General features: G+C 41.0%; 1 protein-coding gene across 1 annotated transcript in view; it reads right to left on the bottom strand.

The window, feature by feature from the left end:
* Nucleotides 1–21,095, bottom strand: part of ST8SIA2 (ST8 alpha-N-acetyl-neuraminide alpha-2,8-sialyltransferase 2) — a 230,055-nt gene extending 208,960 nt beyond the window's left edge. Inside the window, exon 1 of the mRNA XM_083184235.1 lies at nucleotides 20,712–21,095. Within this exon, the coding sequence (XP_083040361.1) occupies nucleotides 20,712–20,809 (98 nt within the window). The 5' untranslated portion in view covers nucleotides 20,810–21,095. The remainder of the gene's footprint in view (nucleotides 1–20,711) is intronic.
* Between the last annotated feature and the right edge of the window lie 278 nt (nucleotides 21,096–21,373).

Genomic DNA, 21,373 nt, shown 5'->3' with positions numbered 1-21,373 from the left:
TTCAGTGAAATACAAACACTTCCAGAAGAAAAGCTGCGTCACTCCAGGGGTCTTTTTTCAGAGTTTATAATGCATATGTTCATACAAGTTACATGCTCAACAGGTCAACGTTTCAAAAAGACAATAAGGACCATCAGAGAGAGGATGAACAAATAGCAAGAAAAAAGATGTGTCCTGGTGTGGTGCACCTAGATAAACTGTACGATTAAAATATAGCTTTTATTAGTATGTCTTAAAAGCGAAATATAAAAACACACAGACAAAACAAAATGTATGTGGATGTGTTTAAAAAGCGGCGGCTCCTTGATTTCACATCCGTTCTGACTAGAGGTAAGTATCCCCACAGGTATGGTGTGCTGACACTTATATTATTAGTATAACGTTAATATAGTGTATTAGTGTCAATGTAGCTCAAAGCCCCCTCATATAGAAGCGCACATGTTAACACCAGTGCAGTGATCAATGTAAGTTTGCACAGTTTGGCTGTTTGACCACAATATGATAGACTATATTTGTGTCAAATGGGACACCATATGTTTCAAATCTATACTGTATAGGCTAAAATTGCCTTAATTATAGATGAACCTCTATGTAGAGAGTTAGTCTATCGTGAATAGGAGTATATTCTATTCATGTGGTAGTGCTGAGTCCAATCGGCTTATAGGTATTGTCCAAATGTATGACAAGTTTCACAATAAGTAAAAAGTCAACTCAGATGTCAGTCTACACAAATGTCAACTGATTCAAAGTGCACCTTGGTTAATTCAAAACTCTGTTGTGCAGGCTAGAATTACCCTCAATATAAGGTAGCATGGGTGCTGAATAGACCTGTCAACTTAAGTCGGTAGACTATATGTTATATGGGCTAGAGTTATCCTCAATATAAGGTAGCCTCAGTGTTGGGTAAGAAATAACCATCAACACATAAGTCGGTCAACACTAATAAACGACATATATTGGAATTCCTCTTATTCCTCTTATTTTGGCTGGAATTGCTCTTAACGAGGAGAGAAATATATGTGAGGCTCTTTTTCAAAGAGTTATTGTTGTCGGTCAGTGTCGACTTATAATATGGTCTATGTCAACATAAAGTGATATTACCAATTGCTCATTGGAAAATAAGATTTTGTGCACCTTTGAAACAATGATGAGTTGATTTGTGCTCAAGCACTACAGATCTTGAAACATTTTAATACATTTTAAACATTCAGCAACGCTGTCTATTAGCACATAATGATTTTAACAATCACTGGTGTGAGTAAGGTTTTTGATCCACTCTTGGACTGACTTGTAAGTTGATAGTATACCAGCACTGTTTATATTGGTACACTTAAACAATTAGCAGGGGCGCTGCCTAAGGTTGGTGGAAAATACTTAATAGTAATCCACCTACGTTATCAGCACAGCTACCAGAATTCAGTATAGGGTAGGGGCACTGATCGCTGTTAATAATCAATAGTTTGTAGCGTGCCCTCCTCTAGGCAATATAAACGTACAGGGTGTAGTGACAGTGCTCAGTACGGTTGCCTAAAATGTATTAAGGTCAAACCCCTCTGGGCAGTATAAACGCACAGGGTACTGTGATAGCGCTAAGTCCGATAGCCTTAAGTATGTTAAGGTCAATCCTTAATGAACAGAGGTTTCTGCCCCCAGCTATTTGTTAATATGTGGTCACAGAATATCACCAGTGGTATCTGCTGCACGGTGATAGAACAGTGCGCATAGTAATGAAGGGGTTCCTGTGGGTTAAAACAGAAGTCAAAAGTACATCCTAGTCAGATGCGAATCAAAGGAGCGTCACCGCTAGCCGGCGTACGCTTCGCATTTAGCTTTTTCAAGGCCAACCCGACAGGCCTATCTGAGGTGTTTAAATACCCTATCACATAGGAGGGCGTGAATATCTCGAATTTGAATGATTGGAGAATGTCCAATCATCTATTCGCTCCTTCTCCGGAGCGACGTGTATTCGTTCAAAAGGCTTGGTTGGTTCAAATTGGTGGGCGTGAGGAATTCATACTGATTTTTGGTGAGTACCCCATTTTTATATGCTGTGTCTAGCATGAGGGAGTAAGATTGGAGGAAATCGTCAGTGGGGTTAAAAGTTAACCTCTTATAGCAGGTGGCATCTCCCAATTGTCTGTCCAACTCCTGAATGTACAGATCCCTGGACCAAAGGACTACGTTCCCCCCTTTGTCCGAGGGCTTGATAATAGTGTCATTCCAGGTCTTAATTTCACATATGGCCTTTTGTTCATCTCGACTTAAATTGCTGGAGAAATGACGTGGGCCTTTGTCTCTCTGTAATTTGTCCAGGTCTCTGCTAACCACATCAACAAAAGTTTTTACCACTGGACAGATAGAGAAATCCGGGTAGAATGTGGATTTTCTCTTAGGTTGATGAATGTGTGTGTCTGGTCCACTGGATGTCTCATAATCAGGGGTCTCATCTAAATTTTCGCGTTGGAGTTCTTCTAGTGTTAGTATCGCTAGCCTCTCTTCATCAGTATACCACAGGTTGTATAGAGGTCCTAAGTGGGTAGGGTCAGGTGTTTGTTGGGATGCTTCCATCACTCCTATCTCCCCTTCTCTATCCTTCTTGCTAAAAAACTTTTTGAGGAGTAGTTTGCGTGCAAAAAGATGCACATCCTTCTCATAATTGAATCTATCAAAGGATTCTGAGGGGGAGAAGGATAAGCCTTTCTGTAAAACGGTAATTTGTGGAGGTGTGAGTATATGGTCTGAGAGGTTTATGATTTTAAGTGAATTTTCAGGGTTTTCTAGTTGCGATACCTCCTCCGTTCCCTGTGGTCCTCCCTCCAATCTCTCACTTCTCGTTTTTTTCTTCTGGCCCCTCCTTGTCCTGCCATGTCTCTTCCTAGGGTTTCTCTGATAAGGCCAGGACTTGCGCCTAAAAAATTCCTTTGTGAGGTGCCGGGGATGGAGTGGTCCTGTCCTGACTCATTACCTGATGATTCTAATTCTGAGCTGCTGTAATTGCCCGGATTGGTGTTTGGAGGTCGTTTCTTATTGTTGGAATTCCATCTGTATACCCGATCATTCATGAAATCATTAATATCTCTCTGCATTTTGCCCTTTTTCCTACTAATGATCTCCTTCTCTAGGCTGTCAATCTCATTTTTGAATTTCATATAGGTCTTTTGAAATTTATCTAGGCTTTCAAATGGTTTGAGTTTGCTACTGAGTGCCGAAATGTCTGCAGTGTACTGGTTAAGTATAGTTTCATCATGTCTGACCAAAATGTTAATAAGCTCAAAGGAGCAATTGGTGAGGGCTCTTTCCCATTCGCTTTTCAGTGTTGGTGTTGCCAATTCGAACGAGGGAAAGACCCTTGGTCTTAAACCCCTTGGTGTGACTTTTTGTTTAATGTAGCTTTCAAAAGTCATTTTGTTCCAAAATGTCTTGGTTTGCTTTACCAAGATCATTTTGAGTTGTAAGAGGTCATTCATCCAATCCTCTTGCGAAGTATTGAATTGGGACATGTCTTTTTCTAACATGGTCTCTCTGCATTTTCTCAGATTGGCTTGTCTGAGATCCATTTCATTGCTCAAGCTAAACTGGGGAGTAGCATTCATGGAGATTTCTGGGTTTAACATGGTTTAGCCTTAGGTAAAACACTGCAGATGAAGGCCTTGTCGGGTAGGGTATAAGGTAAATTTAACTGAATAACCAAAATATTTAATAAATTTATAGTAACTTGTCCGTGCTGAATAGCCAAGAACGTGAAGAAAGTTAATTCACATACAATAGGGCAAAACAGGAGTGAGTTTGCTACTCGCACAGGACCCTCAAGCGTGTTGAGGAAAGTGGGTGAACCCCTATTGTGCTTAATGTACACAAATTATGTTTTTATCACAAGGGGTGTGCTACCACTGGGCACAAATAGATATGAACAAATAGCAAGAAAAAAGATGTGTCCTGGTGTGGTGCACCTAGATAAACTGTACGATTAAAATATAGCTTTTATTAGTATGTCTTAAAAGCGAAATATAAAAACACACAGACAAAACAAAATGTATGTGGATGTGTTTAAAAAGCGGCGGCTCCTTGATTCCACATCCGTTCTGACTAGAGGTAAGTATCCCCACAGGTATGGTGTGCTGACACTTATATTATTAGTATAACGTTAATATAGTGTATTAGTGTCAATGTAGCTCAAAGCCCCCTCATATAGAAGCGCACATGTTAACACCAGTGCAGTGATCAATGTAAGTTTGCACAGTTTGGCTGTTTGACCACAATATGATAGACTATATTTGTGTCAAATGGGACACCATATGTTTCAAATCTATACTGTATAGGCTAAAATTGCCTTAATTATAGATGAACCTCTATGTAGAGAGTTAGTCTATCGTGAATAGGAGTATATTCTATTCATGTGGTAGTGCTGAGTCCAATCGGCTTATAGGTATTGTCCAAATGTATGACAAGTTTCACAATAAGTAAAAAGTCAACTCAGATGTCAGTCTACACAAATGTCAACTGATTCAAAGTGCACCTTGGTTAATTCAAAACTCTGTTGTGCAGGCTAGAATTACCCTCAATATAAGGTAGCATGGGTGCTGAATAGACCTGTCAACTTAAGTCGGTAGACTATATGTTATATGGGCTAGAGTTATCCTCAATATAAGGTAGCCTCAGTGTTGGGTAAGAAATAACCATCAACACATAAGTCGGTCAACACTAATAAACGACATATATTGGAATTCCTCTTATTCCTCTTATTTTGGCTGGAATTGCTCTTAACGAGGAGAGAAATATATGTGAGGCTCTTTTTCAAAGAGTTATTGTTGTCGGTCAGTGTCGACTTATAATATGGTCTATGTCAACATAAAGTGATATTACCAATTGCTCATTGGAAAATAAGATTTTGTGCACCTTTGAAACAATGATGAGTTGATTTGTGCTCAAGCACTACAGATCTTGAAACATTTTAATACATTTTAAACATTCAGCAACGCTGTCTATTAGCACATAATGATTTTAACAATCACTGGTGTGAGTAAGGTTTTTGATCCACTCTTGGACTGACTTGTAAGTTGATAGTATACCAGCACTGTTTATATTGGTACACTTAAACAATTAGCAGGGGCGCTGCCTAAGGTTGGTGGAAAATACTTAATAGTAATCCACCTACGTTATCAGCACAGCTACCAGAATTCAGTATAGGGTAGGGGCACTGATCGCTGTTAATAATCAATAGTTTGTAGCGTGCCCTCCTCTAGGCAATATAAACGTACAGGGTGTAGTGACAGTGCTCAGTACGGTTGCCTAAAATGTATTAAGGTCAAACCCCTCTGGGCAGTATAAACGCACAGGGTACTGTGATAGCGCTAAGTCCGATAGCCTTAAGTATGTTAAGGTCAATCCTTAATGAACAGAGGTTTCTGCCCCCAGCTATTTGTTAATATGTGGTCACAGAATATCACCAGTGGTATCTGCTGCACGGTGATAGAACAGTGCGCATAGTAATGAAGGGGTTCCTGTGGGTTAAAACAGAAGTCAAAAGTACATCCTAGTCAGATGCGAATCAAAGGAGCGTCACCGCTAGCCGGCGTACGCTTCGCATTTAGCTTTTTCAAGGCCAACCCGACAGGCCTATCTGAGGTGTTTAAATACCCTATCACATAGGTGGGCGTGAATATCTCGAATTTGAATGATTGGAGAATGTCCAATCATCTATTCGCTCCTTCTCCGGAGCGACGTGTATTCGTTCAAAAGGCTTGGTTGGTTCAAATTGGTGGGCGTGAGGAATTCATACTGATTTTTGGTGAGTACCCCATTTTTATATGCTGTGTCTAGCATGAGGGAGTAAGATTGGAGGAAATCGTCAGTGGGGTTAAAAGTTAACCTCTTATAGCAGGTGGCATCTCCCAATTGTCTGTCCAACTCCTGAATGTACAGATCCCTGGACCAAAGGACTACGTTCCCCCCTTTGTCCGAGGGCTTGATAATAGTGTCATTCCAGGTCTTAATTTCACATATGGCCTTTTGTTCATCTCGACTTAAATTGCTGGAGAAATGACGTGGGCCTTTGTCTCTCTGTAATTTGTCCAGGTCTCTGCTAACCACATCAACAAAAGTTTTTACCACTGGACAGATAGAGAAATCCGGGTAGAATGTGGATTTTCTCTTAGGTTGATGAATGTGTGTGTCTGGTCCACTGGATGTCTCATAATTAGGGGTCTCATCTAAATTTTCGCGTTGGAGTTCTTCTAGTGTTAGTATCGCTAGCCTCTCTTCATCAGTATACCACAGGTTGTATAGAGGTCCTAAGTGGGTAGGGTCAGGTGTTTGTTGGGATGCTTCCATCACTCCTATCTCCCCTTCTCTATCCTTCTTGCTAAAAAACTTTTTGAGGAGTAGTTTGCGTGCAAAAAGATGCACATCCTTCTCATAATTGAATCTATCAAAGGATTCTGAGGGGGAGAAGGATAAGCCTTTCTGTAAAACGGTAATTTGTGGAGGTGTGAGTATATGGTCTGAGAGGTTTATGATTTTAAGTGAATTTTCAGGGTTTTCTAGTTGCGATACCTCCTCCGTTCCCTGTGGTCCTCCCTCCAATCTCTCACTTCTCGTTTTTTTCTTCTGGCCCCTCCTTGTCCTGCCATGTCTCTTCCTAGGGTTTCTCTGATAAGGCCAGGACTTGCGCCTAAAAAATTCCTTTGTGAGGTGCCGGGGATGGAGTGGTCCTGTCCTGACTCATTACCTGATGATTCTAATTCTGAGCTGCTGTAATTGCCCGGATTGGTGTTTGGAGGACGTTTCTTATTGTTGGAATTCCATCTGTATACCCGATCATTCATGAAATCATAAACCTCTCAGACCATATACTCACACCTCCACAAATTACCGTTTTACAGAAAGGCTTATCCTTCTCCCCCTCAGAATCCTTTGATAGATTCAATTATGAGAAGGATGTGCATCTTTTTGCACGCAAACTACTCCTCAAAAAGTTTTTTAGCAAGAAGGATAGAGAAGGGGAGATAGGAGTGATGGAAGCATCCCAACAAACACCTGACCCTACCCACTTAGGACCTCTATACAACCTGTGGTATACTGATGAAGAGAGGCTAGCGATACTAACACTAGAAGAACTCCAACGCGAAAATTTAGCTGAGACCCCTAATTATGAGACATCCAGTGGACCAGACACACACATTCATCAACCTAAGAGAAAATCCACATTCTACCCGGATTTCTCTATCTGTCCAGTGGTAAAAACTTTTGTTGATGTGGTTAGCAGAGACCTGGACAAATTACAGAGAGACAAAGGCCCACGTCATTTCTCCAGCAATTTAAGTCGAGATGAACAAAAGGCCATATGTGAAATTAAGACCTGGAATGACACTATTATCAAGCCCTCGGACAAAGGGGGGAACGTAGTCCTTTGGTCCAGGGATCTGTACATTCAGGAGTTGGACAGACAATTGGGAGATGCCACCTGCTATAAGAGGTTAACTTTTAACCCCACTGACGATTTCCTCCAATCTTACTCCCTCATGCTAGACACAGCATATAAAAATGGGGTACTCACCAAAAATCAGTATGAATTCCTCACGCCCACCAATTTGAACCAACCAAGCCTTTTGAACGAATACACGTCGCTCCGGAGAAGGAGCGAATAGATGATTGGACATTCTCCAATCATTCAAATTCGAGATATTCACGCCCACCTATGTGATAGGGTATTTAAACACCTCAGATAGGCCTGTCGGGTTGGCCTTGAAAAAGCTAAATGCGAAGCGTACGCCGGCTAGCGGTGACGCTCCTTTGATTCGCATCTGACTAGGATGTACTTTTGACTTCTGTTTTAACCCACAGGAACCCCTTCATTACTATGCGCACTGTTCTATCACCGTGCAGCAGATACCACTGGTGATATTCTGTGACCACATATTAACAAATAGCTGGGGGCAGAAACCTCTGTTCATTAAGGATTGACCTTAACATACTTAAGGCTATCGGACTTAGCGCTATCACAGTACCCTGTGCGTTTATACTGCCCAGAGGGGTTTGACCTTAATACATTTTAGGCAACCGTACTGAGCACTGTCACTACACCCTGTACGTTTATATTGCCTAGAGGAGGGCACGCTACAAACTATTGATTATTAACAGCGATCAGTGCCCCTACCCTATACTGAATTCTGGTAGCTGTGCTGATAACGTAGGTGGATTACTATTAAGTATTTTCCACCAACCTTAGGCAGCGCCCCTGCTAATTGTTTAAGTGTACCAATATAAACAGTGCTGGTATACTATCAACTTACAAGTCAGTCCAAGAGTGGATCAAAAACCTTACTCACACCAGTGATTGTTAAAATCATTATGTGCTAATAGACAGCGTTGCTGAATGTTTAAAATGTATTAAAATGTTTCAAGATCTGTAGTGCTTGAGCACAAATCAACTCATCATTGTTTCAAAGGTGCACAAAATCTTATTTTCCAATGAGCAATTGGTAATATCACTTTATGTTGACATAGACCATATTATAAGTCGACACTGACCGACAACAATAACTCTTTGAAAAAGAGCCTCACATATATTTCTCTCCTCGTTAAGAGCAATTCCAGCCAAAATAAGAGGAATAAGAGGAATTCCAATATATGTCGTTTATTAGTGTTGACCGACTTATGTGTTGATGGTTATTTCTTACCCAACACTGAGGCTACCTTATATTGAGGATAACTCTAGCCCATATAACATATAGTCTACCGACTTAAGTTGACAGGTCTATTCAGCACCCATGCTACCTTATATTGAGGGTAATTCTAGCCTGCACAACAGAGTTTTGAATTAACCAAGGTGCACTTTGAATCAGTTGACATTTGTGTAGACTGACATCTGAGTTGACTTTTTACTTATTGTGAAACTTGTCATACATTTGGACAATACCTATAAGCCGATTGGACTCAGCACTACCACATGAATAGAATATACTCCTATTCACGATAGACTAACTCTCTACATAGAGGTTCATCTATAATTAAGGCAATTTTAGCCTATACAGTATAGATTTGAAACATATGGTGTCCCATTTGACACAAATATAGTCTATCATATTGTGGTCAAACAGCCAAACTGTGCAAACTTACATTGATCACTGCACTGGTGTTAACATGTGCGCTTCTATATGAGGGGGCTTTGAGCTACATTGACACTAATACACTATATTAACGTTATACTAATAATATAAGTGTCAGCACACCATACCTGTGGGGATACTTACCTCTAGTCAGAACGGATGTGGAATCAAGGAGCCGCCGCTTTTTAAACACATCCACATACATTTTGTTTTGTCTGTGTGTTTTTATATTTCGCTTTTAAGACATACTAATAAAAGCTATATTTTAATCGTACAGTTTATCTAGGTGCACCACACCAGGACACATCTTTTTTCTTGCTATTTGTTCATATCTATTTGTGCCCAGTGGTAGCACACCCCTTGTGATAAAAACATAATTTGTGTACATTAAGCACAATAGGGGTTCACCCACTTTCCTCAACACGCTTGAGGGTCCTGTGCGAGTAGCAAACTCACTCCTGTTTTGCCCTATTGTATGTGAATTAACTTTCTTCACGTTCTTGGCTATTCAGCACGGACAAGTTACTATAAATTTATTAAATATTTTGGTTATTCAGTTAAATTTACCTTATACCCTACCCGACAAGGCCTTCATCTGCAGTGTTTTACCTAAGGCTAAACCATGTTAAACCCAGAAATCTCCATGAATGCTACTCCCCAGTTTAGCTTGAGCAATGAAATGGATCTCAGACAAGCCAATCTGAGAAAATGCAGAGAGACCATGTTAGAAAAAGACATGTCCCAATTCAATACTTCGCAAGAGGATTGGATGAATGACCTCTTACAACTCAAAATGATCTTGGTAAAGCAAACCAAGACATTTTGGAACAAAATGACTTTTGAAAGCTACATTAAACAAAAAGTCACACCAAGGGGTTTAAGACCAAGGGTCTTTCCCTCGTTCGAATTGGCAACACCAACACTGAAAAGCGAATGGGAAAGAGCCCTCACCAATTGCTCCTTTGAGCTTATTAACATTTTGGTCAGACATGATGAAACTATACTTAACCAGTACACTGCAGACATTTCGGCACTCAGTAGCAAACTCAAACCATTTGAAAGCCTAGATAAATTTCAAAAGACCTATATGAAATTCAAAAATGAGATTGACAGCCTAGAGAAGGAGATCATTAGTAGGAAAAAGGGCAAAATGCAGAGAGATATTAATGATTTCATGAATGATCGGGTATACAGATGGAATTCCAACAATAAGAAACGACCTCCAAACACCAATCCGGGCAATTACAGCAGCTCAGAATTAGAATCATCAGGTAATGAGTCAGGACAGGACCACTCCATCCCCGGCACCTCACAAAGGAATTTTTTAGGCGCAAGTCCTGGCCTTATCAGAGAAACCCTAGGAAGAGACATGGCAGGACAAGGAGGGGCCAGAAGAAAAAAACGAGAAGTGAGAGATTGGAGGGAGGACCACAGGGAACGGAGGAGGTATCGCAACTAGAAAACCCTGAAAATTCACTTAAAATCATAAACCTCTCAGACCATATACTCACACCTCCACAAATTACCGTTTTACAGAAAGGCTTATCCTTCTCCCCCTCAGAATCCTTTGATAGATTCAATTATGAGAAGGATGTGCATCTTTTTGCACGCAAACTACTCCTCAAAAAGTTTTTTAGCAAGAAGGATAGAGAAGGGGAGATAGGAGTGATGGAAGCATCCCAACAAACACCTGACCCTACCCACTTAGGACCTCTATACAACCTGTGGTATACTGATGAAGAGAGGCTAGCGATACTAACACTAGAAGAACTCCAACGCGAAAATTTAGATGAGACCCCTAATTATGAGACATCCAGTGGACCAGACACACACATTCATCAACCTAAGAGAAAATCCACATTCTACCCGGATTTCTCTATCTGTCCAGTGGTAAAAACTTTTGTTGATGTGGTTAGCAGAGACCTGGACAAATTACAGAGAGACAAAGGCCCACGTCATTTCTCCAGCAATTTAAGTCGAGATGAACAAAAGGCCATATGTGAAATTAAGACCTGGAATGACACTATTATCAAGCCCTCGGACAAAGGGGGGAACGTAGTCCTTTGGTCCAGGGATCTGTACATTCAGGAGTTGGACAGACAATTGGGAGATGCCACCTGCTATAAGAGGTTAACTTTTAACCCCACTGACGATTTCCTCCAATCTTACTCCCTCATGCTAGACACAGCATATAAAAATGGGGTACTCACCAAAAATCAGTATGAATTCCTCACGCCCACCAATTTGAACCAACCAAGCCTTTTGAACGAATACACGTCGCTCCGGAGAAGGAGCGAATAGATGATTGGACATTCTCCAATCATTCAAATTCGAGATATTCACGCCCACCTATGTGATAGGGTATTTAAACACCTCAGATAGGCCTGTCGGGTTGGCCTTGAAAAAGCTAAATGCGAAGCGTACGCCGGCTAGCGGTGACGCTCCTTTGATTCGCATCTGACTAGGATGTACTTTTGACTTCTGTTTTAACCCACAGGAACCCCTTCATTACTATGCGCACTGTTCTATCACCGTGCAGCAGATACCACTGGTGATATTCTGTGACCACATATTAACAAATAGCTGGGGGCAGAAACCTCTGTTCATTAAGGATTGACCTTAACATACTTAAGGCTATCGGACTTAGCGCTATCACAGTACCCTGTGCGTTTATACTGCCCAGAGGGGTTTGACCTTAATACATTTTAGGCAACCGTACTGAGCACTGTCACTACACCCTGTACGTTTATATTGCCTAGAGGAGGGCACGCTACAAACTATTGATTATTAACAGCGATCAGTGCCCCTACCCTATACTGAATTCTGGTAGCTGTGCTGATAACGTAGGTGGATTACTATTAAGTATTTTCCACCAACCTTAGGCAGCGCCCCTGCTAATTGTTTAAGTGTACCAATATAAACAGTGCTGGTATACTATCAACTTACAAGTCAGTCCAAGAGTGGATCAAAAACCTTACTCACACCAGTGATTGTTAAAATCATTATGTGCTAATAGACAGCGTTGCTGAATGTTTAAAATGTATTAAAATGTTTCAAGATCTGTAGTGCTTGAGCACAAATCAACTCATCATTGTTTCAAAGGTGCACAAAATCTTATTTTCCAATGAGCAATTGGTAATATCACTTTATGTTGACATAGACCATATTATAAGTCGACACTGACCGACAACAATAACTCTTTGAAAAAGAGCCTCACATATATTTCTCTCCTCGTTAAGAGCAATTCCAGCCAAAATAAGAGGAATAAGAGGAATTCCAATATATGTCGTTTATTAGTGTTGACCGACTTATGTGTTGATGGTTATTTCTTACCCAACACTGAGGCTACCTTATATTGAGGATAACTCTAGCCCATATAACATATAGTCTACCGACTTAAGTTGACAGGTCTATTCAGCACCCATGCTACCTTATATTGAGGGTAATTCTAGCCTGCACAACAGAGTTTTGAATTAACCAAGGTGCACTTTGAATCAGTTGACATTTGTGTAGACTGACATCTGAGTTGACTTTTTACTTATTGTGAAACTTGTCATACATTTGGACAATACCTATAAGCCGATTGGACTCAGCACTACCACATGAATAGAATATACTCCTATTCACGATAGACTAACTCTCTACATAGAGGTTCATCTATAATTAAGGCAATTTTAGCCTATACAGTATAGATTTGAAACATATGGTGTCCCATTTGACACAAATATAGTCTATCATATTGTGGTCAAACAGCCAAACTGTGCAAACTTACATTGATCACTGCACTGGTGTTAACATGTGCGCTTCTATATGAGGGGGCTTTGAGCTACATTGACACTAATACACTATATTAACGTTATACTAATAATATAAGTGTCAGCACACCATACCTGTGGGGATACTTACCTCTAGTCAGAACGGATGTGGAATCAAGGAGCCGCCGCTTTTTAAACACATCCACATACATTTTGTTTTGTCTGTGTGTTTTTATATTTCGCTTTTAAGACATACTAATAAAAGCTATATTTTAATCGTACAGTTTATCTAGGTGCACCACACCAGGACACATCTTTTTTCTTGCTATTTGTTCATATCTATTTGTGTCCAGTGGTAGCACACCCCTTGTGATAAAAACATAATTTGTGTACATTAAGCACAATAGGGGTTCACCCACTTTCCTCAACACGCTTGAGGGTCCTGTGCGAGTAGCAAACTCACTCCTGTTTTGCCTCAGAGAGAGGATGGCCTTACATAGGTCGGCGATTAATAATGCAATCCTACATAAAAAACGGATCAACCAGTAGCCAGGCACTTTTTAGAGGCAAATCACTCAGGGGCTGACTTAAAATTTATTCTAATCGACCATGCACCAGTGATGAGTCGTGGAGGTGACAGGGACGGTAAACTGCTCAGATTAGAAACATCTTGGATATATCGCCTCAAAACAGTAAAACCGAATGGACTTAACAAGAGACTGAGCTGGAATATATTTCTATGAGTCATCAAATATATTTATATGAGTCCCTACGTAGTTACTGTAGTACATCTAGTGGCATTCCCTCTTGAAGTATAAATCCTTCTCCATTCCATGTCCAATGACTAATGTTCCTGTTATTTATCCTATCCCACAACTGGCAGTTTCATAAAGTACTCGTTTTTCTTATGTATACATTGATTTGAGTGCGTCTATTGCACCCACAACTGCCGTGTTGTTGTTATTATATTATAATTATGTCATGTAGCATTGATTGCATGTTTCTACTGTGGTATATTCCAGCAGGCGATTCGCCATGGTGGCCGGCGGCGGCGTCTCACACACTGCGTTGCTTGGCAGCAGTCGGAGGAAGACGTCACCAGCAAGCGCCTCCCATCCTGTTGGACGGAGAGGAAGCAGATTGCAGCCGGCTGCCGGGGTGAAGACGCGGGCTTGGTAAGTATATATATTTCCTCACTGCCGCCGAGCGGTTGTTTGTGTATTAAGCCTTGATACATGTGGTCGTGAACACGATGTTTGATAACATCGAAACGTTGACCTGTTGAGCATGTAACTTGTATGAACATATGCATTATAAACTCTGAAAAAAGACCCCTGGAGTGATGCAGCTTTTCTTCTATATATATATAGATACATACATACAGGGGCGTCAACAGCAGTGTAGACCCCTGGGCATATTGGGGCCCCTACTGGTCCTCCAGCAGAAGGGGTGGGGGAATCTTCGATGTCCCGTGGGTGGTAGGGGGTATTATATTAACCACTCAGCATGGTATTGGGGACTAGAGGATCAGAGTTCAGGAGGCAGAGCAATCTGCCAACGAGTATATAAAACTACATACCAGGTGTGTGGAGATGGAGCAGTAACCAGCTGCTGGAAGGCTGATATCTCTGATTATGGGAACAGCAGAGACAAGCTACTTATGTCCCTAAAAGGGGGAGAGTCCCAGCTTTTGTAGTATATCTTTAAAAAAAACCTAAGTCAAACAGAACCTAAAATATCTGACTGGGAAAAGCAATCAACAGTCTTGGATGGGGACCACTGCTTTGAAGTCAGATATCTCTGGATCCCAAGGGACGATTTTTTAAATTATTGTACCTATAGAAAGAGGGGACCCTCAGCTTTCAGAATAGGGCCCTTAGACTCCTGGGGGGGTTCTGGGTACTCAGAACCCCCCCTGCGTGCGCCACTGCTGTGCAAGTTCAGATTCCCCAATCCAAACTCGCACATCCCTAGTTTCATCCCAAGCAGAAAAGAACCAATTTGTAAAGGACTGTCTTTTTTTTCATAGATCTGTACGTGATGGGGTTATTAAATCTGAATGGAAAATATTTTCTCATTGTGTTGCTTGTAGCAAACAAAAAAATAGATACTATGCTGAGTGCGCCCGAGGTACATGAAAAGACTTTTATATCTGAAGCACAATTCAAAATAATCTTTTATTTAGCATTGTGAGTGCTTATAGAGTATGAAAGATGTTACAACTTCAGCTCAGCAACTGCAATCTTATAACATTAGCACTATCACTGCTGAAGGAAAATGGTGCCTACTGGTCACTTAGAGATTTATAAGCCAATATATATCCCAAATAAAACAAACAATTTTGTAGTAGGAAATACAGCTGGATAATTATTGCTAGATTGACACCATCTGGAAATAAGACTCTAGAAAGTGGAACAGAAAAATCCAATTCTCCTTTGCCTAGCCTTACTTGCACTGGTCGCTTTCTCACCTTTAGAAATGTCGGACATATGCAGTGTTGCATGAAAGTCGGTATGTTAGTTGGGCACCCACTATATTTAGTATGCTAATCCCCCCACTATCCATGTCCGCAAGGAGTTGATATTCTACAGTGTGGTGAGCGCAGCGAGCCACTTAACCCGAAGCGTGGCGAGCGTAGAAAGCCCTGCAAGGTGACGCGTAAAACTAAGCAAATAGCTTAGTGGGTGCCCAACTAACATATAAGTACCCGAAAGTTCATTATATAGACAGACCTTGTGAATTTGTGCACCGCACATGCTCTTGAGCCAATGCAAATATCTGTGGGCAATTTGGAGCTGTACAAAACAAAACTCCACATGTTGGTGAATGGGCAAAACTGGGAAGTAACATTTATTGTGGGTGTATAGTTCACTCTTACTTAATATCCAGCTGTCTAGGAGGGATCCTATAGACTACAGTGACTTCATCTGCTTCCTAAATTGGACAGACCACCATCCCTTTATATATCGTCTGCATTAGGCTCTTCTTAAACATCCCCAATTGTTCAGTCATGCAAAAATTACTTCTTAAAAAGGCCTCCTAATATGAGTTTCCTGAATTAACCTTTAATGCTGGGTACACACCTAGCAGATATATCTGCCAACCTGCCATGACCCCACATTAATGGCCGAATCAGGAAAGCAGACAGTCTTAGCATTTGGCCAACCAATGTGTCTGTGCTGACATCACAACAGGCCATGTCAGTAATTGGCGGTCACTGCAGCAAGTGTACGGGCAGTCGTCTGGTCCTCTATACTTACAGCCAGATGCACCATTGAGTCTACAGTTATATTGGGCTTGGGCTATGCTGCAGGGCCGATGTGACAAAGTTGTTCCTAGACATAGAGGGGGAAATTTACTAAAGGAAATTTGTAAAAAATAGGTGTATTTGTATCCAGAAATACACTTATTTTTGACATTTACTATCCCGAAAATAAGGCAATATGTATTCGTATTGATGTGCTATCAATACGAATACGAATTGCCGTATTTTCGGGATAGTAAATGTCAAAAATTAGTGTATTTCTGGATACAAATACACCTATTTTTTACAAATTTCCTTAAGTAAATTTCCCCCAGAGTATTGGGTGTACACACCTGCTAATCTGCAAACAATAAATCATACTGTATGTTTGAAAAAATCTATTGTGTAGCCAGCCAAGGGGGCCTATTTATCAAATCATATTTGTGGGAATACCTGTAAACATTAAGCATTTGGTTTATGTATCTACAGGGGACGGCAGCAAATATCTGGGATATGTGCTGAGATCCCCCATTTTGTTACCAAAAGCAGCCCCCTATAGGTTTAAATAGGGATTGCTTTAATGACGGAGTTACCAAGATCTTGAACATGATTTGCAGATGGCATTAGCCACTGTAGACTATGGGCTACACACATCTAATTCCATCAGGTGATGTCACATCCATTTTCACAAGTACCGTATCAACAGTACCAACCACATTGCATATGCAATCACTTTACTTCTAAAGCTGGCTACACACAACATGATGTGTGTACCCAGCAAGATTGTTAGCGATGGGACCCAGCAGTGGAGCATACACTCTTGGCAATGCTGGCAGCGATGGAGTGATGGTGGGAGCCATGCTGCATAGTGGTCCTGAGGAAGCTGAACTGCGAAGCGTGTGCCGGCTGGCGGTGCGCAGGCAGTCTGTTGCAGTTTTGTTATTTTTCATTATTGTATTTTGATTATGTGTGGTCACGGCGTGAGATCCTTGAAGCCCGTTTAAGGGCTAGAACTCACTAAAGAGTCCCAGAATCTTTGTCTGACATTGATTCAACATTGGGCACCTAACCGTTTCATTACAGAGGTGCCTAAGTGGGGTTGAGGTCTCCCTGGTATACATGCAGAGAGACACCCCGTAAGAGCATTAACTGGGACAAATCTAATACATGTACATGTCCATGTACCCTATACTCTAATAATATCTTATCCTCCTTCTGAGGTTCCATACTATTTTTTAGTAAGTTCCTAAGGACATCAAGGGAGACTGGAGGATGCATTAACCCTGTCTCTCCTATATACATTAAAATATTTCTGGGCACCCTACCATGAGATCTGTCAGCAGAGATTGAGAAGATCATACATTAGATTGCAATCTACTGTACAAATCAGGGTAGCCATACACTGTGTTAAACCACCAATACACTTTCCACTCAAAACACACAAAGCAACAGTTGCCTGCCACCTTTGTTTTAAAGTGTTAAACCCCACCTTGTGTACGTTTGATGTGTGTTTTTTTAATAATTTTCGCAGCCTTTTAGAGAATACCCAATAAAGGTTACATTTTATATATTTCTGAGGTGCACCTAAATCAAAGGACACTCCTCTCTTTCTTTTCCTTCATATTGTAGTGGCAGCATAGCCCTACCTCTAGCGATGTCTTCTGTCGGTCCTGCGTACAGGGCTGATGAAGGATGTTGTTGACTACAAGCAGGAGTATTGACTGCGACAGAGCTGATGGAGGATGTAGTTGATGACGAGCGAGAGTATTGACAGCGACAGAACATCGCCAGTGACATAGCGCGTACACACTAGGTGATGCGCCCTGGATCGGACGACATCACATCTAGTGTGCACCCAGCTTCACTGATTGCACCAATGGGCTCCTTTCCAGTGACCAAACTGCAACAAATAGGAATCTTTAATACCAATGGCATGCCACAAAAAAATGGCTAAGTGCCTAAAAAGGCTACACTTCATTCAGCATCAAACAGAGCCAAGAATGTAAAAGAGGAAAATACACCAGCTTATCCAAATGTGTAGTGATATGGCATGGATTGTTTGATATGTTACCAGTTTGTTTTATATGGGTCGGTGAGAAACCCAAACAAGTGAAAAAGAAATCATGGTGGCTCCAGTCATCCCCAGTTGCACAGACACTTGTTGCATCTCAGACGCAACATGACCATTAGACTGAGCAGCTATTCAGAACTACAGTACAAGTGTTCTAGAGATATCAGACAAGCAAAAGCAAATCTACCTGCACAAAGCACTTCAGATGGAAAAGCAAGCCAGAGACAGCATTGGCATTGGTAATGTATTAATCATTACATATGGAAAAAAAAGACGTCAGCAGGAAAGATGTTTGATGTATTGATTAGATAAGTTCAGAATTTCACTTGCAGACTGGCACAAAATCAATCATGTACTGTACATCTCCTGCATTGACTGGTGTTGATCTACTTATACTGTACATTTACTTTACTCTGAGGTCTACTGAGAAGTACTGTACCTGCAAATATTGAATTTATTTACACATTGTTGTTTTACATTGTTTAATGTTGCTTTTCTGCTGTCTCCAAGACTTAAAATATGTTCTGGACAGGTCTCGACGTTAAAGAGATGTATTTTTCCAACAAGTGCTTAGAAGTGTGAAAAAAGCCAAATGCACACAGAAAAAACAGTATCTCTGCAAGAGGTGCCCTCTACAAAGCTATAAATGTCAAGTATTTCATCCGATTTATGTTACCTTTTAACCCAAGCTTTAGGAGTTATAAACAAGGTTTTGAAGAGAACAGAAATGTAACAAAATAATGTGAAGAAAAACCCTGAGACATAATATAAAAAATTCTATTTCTTTAGTTCAGTAGTTTTTTTTTGTAAATAGACCCATCATGTCTGTACCCAGACTCTACTCTGATCATATGAAATGTCTACAAAATGCATATTAAATACCAACTGGACAATAACTATCATTTAAAGTTTGACACTTTATGGTGTATTTGGATGGTATGCTTCTGTATGAAACAACTCCCAGAAGTGTGCTCACTGCACAAAGACAATGTGGGATGCTGATCCAGTGGGTCAGATGTATTAAGCCTGGTGAAGAGATAAAGTGGAGATATAGTGAAAGGTGATAACGCACCAGCCAATCAACTCCGTCATTTTCCAAACAAAGCTGATTGGCTGGTGCGTTATTACCTTCTACTTTTTCTCTTCACCCACCAGGCTTAATACATCTGTGATATGTGCACATCTTTATGGATCCACTGTCTAAGGGTGCATCAATTAAAAAACAGACAAAAAGCATGATTAAATAGATCTTTCTATTGCCCGGTATAAAAAGGCCATTTAATGTTGAGCATAATGTTGACACATTATAATGTATAGTATAATACTCATTTGTATTTTCATCACTAAAAAGAGTTAACAATTCAGGGAATTTTCTGTAGCGATCCACAAAATCATCATAGACTTTGGAACGATTCCTAGCATAAGCCAGCCCCAGTGGCACAGCCATCCTTACCAACTACAGCGGAGGGTGCACAGAGAATAAAGAATCTTAACACACCCTGACTATACCAGGAAAGGCTTAGCTCATCTCCGCTGCTGTCTAATATTGATCCAGACACGTGTGAGGCCAGTGCCAGTAAAAGGGGCAACTCACCACCACACCCCACACTGCAAGGAACTGTGACACATTCAGCATTAAGCCAGCCTTTTACATCCACAAAGAACCAAAATTCCAATAGGTCATTCATGACCCAGTGGCAGAAATGAATAAATCAATAGAACAAAATATAATTCCCGCTGTGAAAGTTCTAATATTAGTACTGCTGTAGACTGCAGCAGTTATTGAGCTCTCCAGGAAGTATTGGAAGAAACAACTAATGAGACTTCAAGTCAGATAACAACATTCTAATACTTCCCAAAAGGACTGTGTATACATATAGAGAAAAGAAACACACGAGTCGTGATCCCCCCTCCAAGCTGACTGTAGCACCAGACACGAGCCCTTTACTGGCCATACTTTGAAGTGAGTTCATTCTTTCTTTGCAGAGCAGCATGGCTGTGCATTCTGAAGCATTGCATTGTGATGGGAACACAGCTTTGCATGGTAAGTATTGTTTTCCAGCATCCCCTGTTCTGCATCATAAGCTCGGATTCGTCTCAAAGGCATGGCCCCACATTAAGCACATTTGCTTTCCAACAATATGTTTCCTTTGCATGATAAGGAATTCATTACCGGCTTATGCCAGCACCCTTTACATCCCAGGTACTGTTTTGCCTCCTCTCTGCTGATGTGATCCCTGATGACAATACTGTAAGCAATGCTGATGGAGCTATCAGCAGGTATTGTCAGTATAATAAACACACAGGCAGCAAAAAGTATTGATTCAGGGGTTAAATCAGCACTGCACTACGCCTCTATATACACTGTTATTACAGCACCTGATCCATGCTGGGATAAACTACAACTCTGGTATATCAAATACATGGAACAAGGTAGACTTATGCTAAGTATGAGGACAAAGAAACTATATATCGGTGATCTCCCTCTGTACCCCAGCTGTTCCAACATGAGAGCTCATAGAGATAATAATTACCCCATCTCCTCTTCCAGCTCAGATATATCCGCCAAGATGAGGAACACCACTAACAAGGTGACAGTGGCGAGTACCCAGCTCCTGAAGTCCGGATTCATGGCTCTGTCTGTTGAGGCTGGCAATGCAAATAATAAAAGCAGGAGGAGAAATTCTGCTCTTTGTACCAGCAGCTCCACAGCTGCTCCCAAGTCAATCCCAGCTCATTGCAAGCAGCAGCCACACTAAGGGGGTCCCCTTTATTCCTCCTGTGATGAGTGTATGTGGGAATTGTGCTGGTGGCAGATCATTGTCACCTATCATCAGAGTACATGCTGCTGTTCTCACAGACACTGGGAAGGAGAGAAGAGATCCATGCAGAGCACTCACATCCACTGGCTGACACAGAGATCCTCCCTCTTTCCCCCCCCCCCACTCCTTTTCTTTCTTAAAGTTAGTGTGACAAAGAAGAAGTCCTCACCTGGGAATGATTCTTAGCAGGAGGCAGGGGAAGGATGTTTAATAATATTAATAAAGGAAAACCATAGTTACGCTACACTAGGGAAAAATGAAGTACAGATATACTATATGCACACAGATACAAATTACCTCATACAAAGTGCCCAGTGATGGCTTGCGTGTCTGGCACAGGGCTGAAACATGTTTTAATAACAGCATATACCATG

The sequence above is a fragment of the Crinia signifera genome, chromosome 4 (assembly GCF_055691185.1).
Source record: "Crinia signifera chromosome 4, ASM5569118v1, whole genome shotgun sequence".
Classification (NCBI taxonomy): domain Eukaryota; kingdom Metazoa; phylum Chordata; class Amphibia; order Anura; family Myobatrachidae; genus Crinia; species Crinia signifera.
The sequence above is the reverse complement of the archived record's forward strand: the minus strand, read 5'-3'. Positions and strand labels throughout refer to the sequence as shown.